This window comes from Ranitomeya variabilis (assembly GCF_051348905.1).
Source record: "Ranitomeya variabilis isolate aRanVar5 chromosome 1 unlocalized genomic scaffold, aRanVar5.hap1 SUPER_1_unloc_1, whole genome shotgun sequence".
Lineage (NCBI taxonomy): Eukaryota > Metazoa > Chordata > Amphibia > Anura > Dendrobatidae > Ranitomeya > Ranitomeya variabilis.
The window spans coordinates 1,438,055-1,446,616 of NW_027507931.1; the positions used below are offsets into that span (position 1 = coordinate 1,438,055).

General features: G+C 47.3%; 1 protein-coding gene across 1 annotated transcript; it reads left to right on the forward strand.

The window, feature by feature from the left end:
• Window positions 1-367: 367 nt before the first annotated feature.
• Window positions 368-2,652, forward strand: LOC143789006 (uncharacterized). The gene is made up of 2 exons (XM_077278935.1): window positions 368-555; window positions 1,311-2,652. Exons 1-2 carry the CDS (start codon window positions 428-430, stop codon window positions 2,227-2,229), a joined length of 1,047 nt encoding a protein of 348 aa, XP_077135050.1. The 5' UTR covers window positions 368-427; the 3' UTR covers window positions 2,230-2,652.
• Window positions 2,653-8,562: the final 5,910 nt, after the last annotated feature.

An 8,562-nucleotide genomic window follows, 5' to 3' on the forward strand; every position in this document is an offset into this window, starting at 1 on the left:
TTCCGTATGTGAACGCCTCCTATATTAATGTACTTTTTGTTGTTAGGTTCCAGAGGAGGATGAGGACCTAATTGAGAATGAACACCTCATCTCCCTGGTTCACGAGCGAGTCGCATTGTGGGACACCCGGGATCCACTGCACGCCAACAATGTGACGATCCGGAGGCTTTGGAATGAGGTGGCCGCAGCGTTGTGGGATGGCTGGGCCAATGCCCCGGCTCGGGTCCGTTCTGCATTTGGTAAGTATCGCAATGCAGTGTGATGTAGTCAATACCTTGGCCATGCTCACACAACTGTGTATGATGTGAGAAAGTCATTACTTTTTCACAGCACATACAGTTGTGTGACCATGGTCAAAAGACCATTGTCCTAACTATTATGTTTTGTTTTGCCAACAGTGTCAAAAGTGAAAACACGTTGGAGATCGATGAAGGACCGCTTCAACAAGGACCTGCGCCAAGAGAGCCGGCTTCCAAGTGGTTCTGCAGCAAGGATACGCAAATACAAGTACCACCGCATCCTTGCGTTTTTGAGACCAGTCCTTGCACGAAGAACGTAAGTATATTGGTTAAAAAAGAAAAAAAAAATGGTGTATAATGCAATTTGTTGCTGGTCATTATTTCCCATCAGTATTTGTAATCCGAAACCTTGATTGATTGATAGATGCAGCAGTGGGGTACGTGTTCTTTGAATACTTTCCCTCACATAGTTCCTCTCCAGGTTTTGGCTTACCAATACTGATTTGAAATACTGATCAAATACTGAGAGTGTGATGGCAGCCTGCACAACAGATCTATACTCAGCAAGTTAGGTGTCAGAAATAATGAATTCAGGATGCCAATGGCTCCTCAATTCATTTTTCCTGACACTTGTCCTGGTGAGTATACAGGAGGCTTGTATGTCCTCTGTCGTCAATTCGTATTTCCCATCAGTATTTGTAATCCGAAACCTTGATTGATTGATAGATGCAGCAGTGGGGTACGTGTTCTTTGAATACTTTCCCTCACATAGTTCCTCTCCAGGTTTTGGCATACCAATACCTTGTATAGAGATATGGCTTGTATTGTCTCCATCATCTCTTCATAGTTTACATCAGTTTTTTTAATCCCCAAGGACTGGTCGATGCATGCAGAAGTATAGCATGTTGTTTTATGAAACTTTTATTCCTACTGTTGAACTCCTGGCTTGCAAATTCTGATGTAAAATTCACTACAAATAGTAGTGTGACCTTTCCCTATCTGAATGTGTATCTAACTGTTCAGTTATCTTTTTGTAAATGTTTTGTAATTTTTTTTTTTTTTTTTCCACAGCACTTGGAGCTCCACTGTTGGCCCAGGTTCTGGAGCGGTCCTTCATCAGTCAGCCACGGACCCGTCCCAGCCATCCTCCAGCGCTGCAGCAAGTGGGCCTGCCACACAACCTGGAGACCAGGAAGCTGGTCCATTAGGTGTTCCCCTTCCCCAGTCCTCTGCCTCTAGCCAATTTTTTATGGGCTCCTCCCGGCAGCGGCAGAGGGCCGCAGACAGGTCACTCATGCCCGAGTTTTTGCACTTGAGCTCGGTCTTCCATGAGGGACTCAAGGCGATGGGTGACCGACTGGATACTGCCATTAGTCATATGAGCACACGTATCCAGGAGGTAACCACAGCCCTTGCCCAAGTGAAAGCCGACCTCCAGAGGCCAGCACATCATTTTTTTAATCAGATAGAACAGGGCATGTCGGAACACCTTAGTCCTGAGCTCCAGATTACTGTTATGCAGGCCTGCAATGCTGCTTACGTGCAGGCTATGCAGCAGAGTCGGTATTTTCAGCAGACAGTGGGGACATTTCCAACAGTGCCCACACTGTCACGCTTTACATCAATGCCGACATCTGCTGCATACCACTGCACGGCCACCTCCATTCCAAACACTTCCGGACCGTATTATAGCACCACCACCATGCCCAGTGCAGTGGGTCAGCCCACCGCCACCACCATGACAACTGCTGCTCCTGCTTGGGCCTCCTCCACTGCCACCAGCATGCTGCCGCCGCCGGACCCTGCCCTGGTGTTTCCTGGCACCACCACTACCAGACTGCCGCCGCCGGACCCTGCCCTGGCATTCTCTGGCACCACCACTACCAGACTGCCGTTGCCGGACCCTGCCCTGGCGTTCCCTGCCACCACGACAACGTGCCCGCGCAAAACAAGGAAGGGGAAAGGCAAAAAAAAAAACAAAAAACCATAGCTATCCCTCCCCCCTCACCTCCCAATGTGTCTGTAATGTCTGGTTTGTCTCACCCTTCCAGTGTGTCTCAACCCTCTCATGTGTCTAGCCCTATCCCTGAATATCCTGACCCCAGTAGTTTCATAGCGCCTTCTCCTGCCACCCCTATGTCGGCTACAGTAAGCCAGACCTCACTACTCAACACCCCACAATATCGGCACTCAACCCCAAGCAGGCGCAGTTAATTTTTTGGTTTGTGTGTGTTTAATAAACCTGTGTTTTTTGCCCCAATAAGGTTTGGTTAATTGTGTATTTCGCCACCGTCACCACACAGCATGCGCCAATAACAAATTATGCGTCAAACACATTTTTGGGGGCCACCTCCAACCTCCAGTACCTACTTAGCAGAACACTGAAGCTTGGTGTGTTTGGTTGAGAGATATGAGGTTGCCCCCAAAAATAACACTTGTATTTTCTCCAAAAACAGTTCTTTCTGTTTACTCCGTGACTTTTGGTCGCACACAGAAGACAAAATGGTGGTAATACACAGCACAACTATACTCAACAGGTCCTTTCTTATCCGAAACATTATTTATGACCCCTGACCTGCTGATTTTAGAAATGCATTGTATTACCTCCATTTTATCTTATTGGTACATATACATATATTTCACACAAAGTGAAGGAACAATGTACATGGCAAATCTATACTCACCCGGACAAGTGTCAGGAAAAATGAATTCAAGAGCAAATAGCATCATGAATTCATTAGTTCAGACACCTGACTTGATGACTATAGATCTCTGGTGTAGGCTGCCATCACACTGTCAGTATTCGCTCTGTATTTTACAGCACTATTTGTAAGCCTAAACCTGGAGTGGAACTATGTGAGGAAAAGTACATTAAACAGATATGCACCACTAAAAGAATTTAACTACCGCTCCTGGTTTAGGCTTACAAATACTGATGTTAAGTACTGGACAAATACTGCGACAATAACGGACATCGTCTATACAGTCTGCGGCAAAAAGCTAATGGTGAACCAAGACAGGACTCACGTCAACAACCTAAGCCCAAAAACCCAAAGTGGTTTGTTAAGGAAATAGATAGGAGACATGGTGAAGAAAGTAAATCACAATTATTTTATTTGAAAAAACATTAACATTCCAAACATAAATTTGCAGACCCGAAACCAGCAGTACATTTTACACCATATTGTCCTGCCATGGCACACGTCCAATGTCAGAATCAAAAAACGCTGCAAATTGGTCCCGCATGTGGCCTACTTCAACTGTTGACCGCAGCGGGTGATGACGGTAATCAGGCAAAGGGTTGGCAACAGGTTCATCAAGTTCTATGGTGGGTCGCTCCTTAGCCAGAATGAAATTGTGGAGAACCACACAGGCTTTAACTACCTCATCCACTGCCTCCATTTTTAGATTTATTGCAGTTGCTAGAATGCGCCATTTGGACACCATAATCCCAAAGGCACACTCTACTGTTCTGCGTGCCCTGGTTAGTCTGTAGTTGTAGATCCGTTTTGTGCGGTTCAAGTCCCGACTTGAATAGGGCTTCAGGAGATTTTCACTCATCTGAAAGGCCTCATCCCCAACCATTACAAATGGCAGCGGTGGGCCTTGAGTGTAGGGGAGTGGTCGTGGCTGTGGGAAATTAAAATTTTTGCCATAAACACGTCGGCCCATATCAGAGGTTTTAAAAGTCTGTGAATCGTTGCCACGGCCAAAAGCACCAATGTCCACAGCAATGAAGCGACAGTCTGCATCGGCTATTGCCATAAGAACTACTGAAAAATATTTTTTGTAGTTGAAGAACTGTGATCCCGTTCTGGCTGGTTTGGTAATCCGGATGTGCTTCCCATCCACCGCACCCAAACAGTTGGGAAAATCACAAACAGTCCAAAATTTGTCAGCAATTTCTTTCCACATGTCCTCCGTGGGTATGGGTATAAATTCCTCACGGAGAATGGTCCATAAAGCCCGGCAGGTTTCAAAAACAATTCCGGACAGCGTGGAAATCCCAAGGCGGTACTGGAAATGAAGGGATGACAAGCTCTCTCCAGTTGCAAGAAATCTGTAGTAAGAATAAATAATTTACAAAATAGGCAAAAAAACATCAGACCTGCAAAAAATTTTGGTTAGCTTTTGTTTAGAATTATTACGTACCTTAAGGTAACCAGGAGACGTTCCGCTGGTGGAATGGCTCTACGGAGCTGTGTGTCCTGTCTCCGGATGGCTCCTTGGACACGATCAAGCAAATCCCGGAAAGAGTCTTGTGACATCCTGGTATATTCTGGGAATTTTTCTGGGTTCTCATTGAGCTCGCCATACAGGGTGTGATATGTACCACGGCTCTCCCGCAGTTCTACAATGGGGTGTTGCCAAAACCGCCTACGCCTTGTCCTTCTCTGTCTTTCCCGGTTTCGGTGTTGCTCCCAAGCAAACGCACATGCCAGAAAAATCTTGATGCTCAGATCTAGTTTAAAGTAATAGCTATCCATGTGAAGATCCATCTTCTCACAGGACACAGGAGCAAAATCTGAAGATTTCAGCTGTCCTAGGGTCTATATATAGATTTCACATAATACACGCCCTCTGTAGTCCCATTGGCTGGTTCTTGCATCTAGAATTTTTCTCTTGTAAAATTTTGCGACATGCGCACAAAAAACTCAAACGCATAGAAAACGCAAGCAAAAGCATGTAAACGCTGCGTTTTAATGACGCATGCGGTAACCGTAAGCGTTTTAAAAACGCTGCGTTTACACGCGTTTTCATGCGTTTTTCGTGTCCTTGCGTTTGCGGATTAAACGCTGCAGATTCAAACGCTAATGTGAAAGTAGCCTAAGAGGAGACTTAATAGCTGTCTATAAATATCTGAAGGGATGTCACAGTGTAGAGGGATCACCATTATTCTCATTTGCACATGGAAACATGAGCTAGAATAAAATTGAAAGGGAGAAGATATGTGACAATAATATTGCCACCAACAGTGACCATATAATGACAGATAGTTAAACAAAAATGCTCTTTGTGAATAATGTACCGATAAATCCAGTGACTCATTATTGGCGTTTTCTGTGATTGAAATTTTTCACTTTCCCTTTTTTTGTTTCTCCAGCCCAGATCGGCATGACCACTTATTTCTTCCATGAATTGCCTCTGTTGGATGTAATACAAAGACATCTTTAGGGCATCGCTTTTGCATCCCCCCTCACTATCCTCTACATCTATACAAACCACATAGTGCTCTACCAATCCAAAGTGGCCAATAGTGCAGCCATTCCTGCGAAGTGACCCACGCAGTAAACGTGTCACTGAGCCCCTGTGAAGCAACGTGAAGATTTGCTGTACCTGGCAGTGCTGGTAACATGTTCAATTGTGTTTGCATCCTATAAAAAAATATAATTCAAATAATAAGGAACTGGATTAAAATCCTGTGTTGTACTGTTTCACTGAACCAACTGTCATTTTAACAACCGTTTCATCATAATCCTATTCCTGCCCCTTCACAATGCCCTACATGCACACTGCAACCCTCGACATTGTCTCCTTAGAACACTGTCCTGTTCCACATGGTCCTCTTCACACATTGTGCCTCTCCACATTGTCATTTCTGCACAGTGTCCTCCCTCAATATTGTCCCCTCTGCACAGTGCACTTCCACATTGTCCCCTCTGCAAACTATTCCCCTCTACATTGTCCCCTCTACACAATGCCCCCTCTGCACAATGTCAATGTCCAAAATGTCCCTTCTGCACACTGCCATCTCCACATTCTCTCCTCTGCACACTGTCTCCCTCCACATTGTTCTCCTCTGCACCCTGTCTCCCCATTATCCTCCCTGCACTGTCTTCCTCCATATTGTCCCCTCTGCACACTGTCTCCTTCCACATTGTTCCCTCTTTGCTTTGTTTCCCTCCACATTGTCCCTCCTGCGCACTGTCTCCCTCCACATTGTCCCCTCTGTGCACTGTCTCCCTCCACATTGTCCCCTCTGTGCACTGTCTCCCTCCACAGTGTCCCCTCTGTGCACTGTCTCCCTCCACAGTGTCCCCTCTGTGCACTGTCTCCCTCCACAGTGTCCCCTCTGTGCACTGTCTCCCTCCATACTGTCCCCTCTGCACACTGTCTCCTTCCACATTGTCCCCTCTTTGTTCTGTTTCCCTCCACATTGTCTCCTCTGCACACTGTCACCCTCCACATTGTCCTCCTCCATATTGTTCCCTCTGCACACTGTCACCTTCCACATTGTCCCCTTTGCTTAGTTTCCCTCCACATTGTCCTCTGTGCACTGTCTCCCTCCACAGTGTCCCCTCTGTGCACTGTCTGTCTCCACATTATCCTCTCTTCACTCTGTCTCCCTCCACATTGTCCCCTCTACACACTGTCTTCCTCCACATTGTCCTCCTCCATATTGTTCCCTCTGCACACTGTCTCCTTCCACATTGTCCCCTCTTTGCTTTGTTTCCCTCCACATTGTCCCCTCTGTGCACTGTCTCCCTCCACATTGTCCCATCTGTGCACTGTCTCCCTCTACAGTGTCCCCTCTGTGCACTGTCAACCTTCACATTGTGCTCCTTCATATTGTTCCCTCTGCACACTGTCACCTTCCACATTGACCCCTTTGCTTTGTTTTCATCCACATTTCCAATCTGCACACTGTCTCCTTCCACATTGTCCCCTCTTTGCTCTGTTTCCCTTCACATCGTCCCTTCTGCACACTGTCTCCCTCCACATTGTCCCCTCTGTGTACTGTCTCCCTCCATATTGTCCCCTCTGTGTACTGTCTCCCTCCATATTGTCCTTTCTGCTTACTGTCTCTGGAGCGCCCCCACACCGCCGCAGGGCCGAGGGGTACCCGGAGCCGGGCCTCTTGGTCTCAGTCCTGGGGTTGTCACAGTGGCTAGACCCGGTCCGTGGCCCTGTCTGTCAGTGGGGGACGTCCGGTGCAATAAGTGGTGTTGTAACGGTGCAGTTGTGAGGTGCAGGTCGCGGTAAATAACAAGGACACCAGGTTGCAGTCTCTTTACCTCTTTACTGAAGGTTTTTGGAGACCTCAGTCCAGAGCGCTGTTAACTGGGTTGTCAGAGACCGGCCGGTCCAAAGGCACATCAGGAGTTCTCTTTACAGGTGGGAATCAGTGTCTACCTGCTAGCGCTGGGTGTTGTAGTTCTTCCCTGCTGAGCTCCCGGGATAGTCCTCACAACTGTTTCTGTCTGTCTCTATTGTTCGTTCTCTTCGTCCTCCAGGTGATATGGTAGGACGCACCCGTATGACGGGGTAGGCCTGGAGTTCTTCCGGGACCCTAGAGTCGCCCCTCTCCCACAGCTGCCTCCGTTGTCTGCTTAGGTGTTAAGTGAGACAGCCAACCTGTAATTAGCTGTCCGGCCGTGGTTTGCAGTGTACTTAAAGTATCTTACTTGCTCGGCGTTCCGGCCACCGACTGTTTGCGCCTCAGAAGGATGTTGCCTCGGTCTAACAGCACGACTCCTTCTGGTCCCAATACTTCTTTACTGTATTCCCGTTATGCACTGGTTAGTTCTGCTCTGAGGAGTCTGCCAGGATCCCATCCCTGACAGGTCCTCTCACTAGCTCTTCCCAGCTACTTCTCCCTGTCTTCCTGTCCAACCCCCAGTTTTACCAGAGTTGTGAGGAGTGGCTTACTAGATAGGACCACCCCCCCTGGTGGCCGGAGTATGAAGTGTGGTGTGAGTGTACCTGGTCAGAGAAACTCCTTAGTGCAATCAGACGTACCATAGCTCCCCATAGTGGCGGAGCCACAGTACTGCAACAACCAGGACTCTGGGGTGCTGCACTCCCCCCCGGTTAAATCCAGTACTCCGGGACTGGGAAAACAAGAACAATAATACATGTTAACAGGAAACACACAAATTTTTGAAATAGCATAACAATTGAACATAACTATGCTTCCCTTTACGGGAGGTGAGGATTCTTGAACGTTGCAAAAGTTAGGTCATGCACAGTTTATGACTCTCAGTTCAGTGGTTGAAACAGCGGGGACCCCGGGTAAACAAAGGGGTCCCCCTTATGAAAGTTTTTGAGCAATTCACCGTCCATTACTCTAGTGTCCATTTAAAAACCTGTAACAAAAAGATATGCATACAAACATTTTCAATTAAATAGCAGCCCTTATCAATACCTCCAAGTTTTGTAGCGGAGGGGAGTTTGATTTTGAGTGCTGCGTGTGGACCTTCGCAGCGCAGGGGTTGCTATTGGCCTAACAGGACCCGCTATGCTTGCTACCGCTGGTGTAGTGCACTGTCTTCTAGCTACACTTCTAGTGAGTCTGGGTAGCACTGGCAGGTTGGGGCTCTCA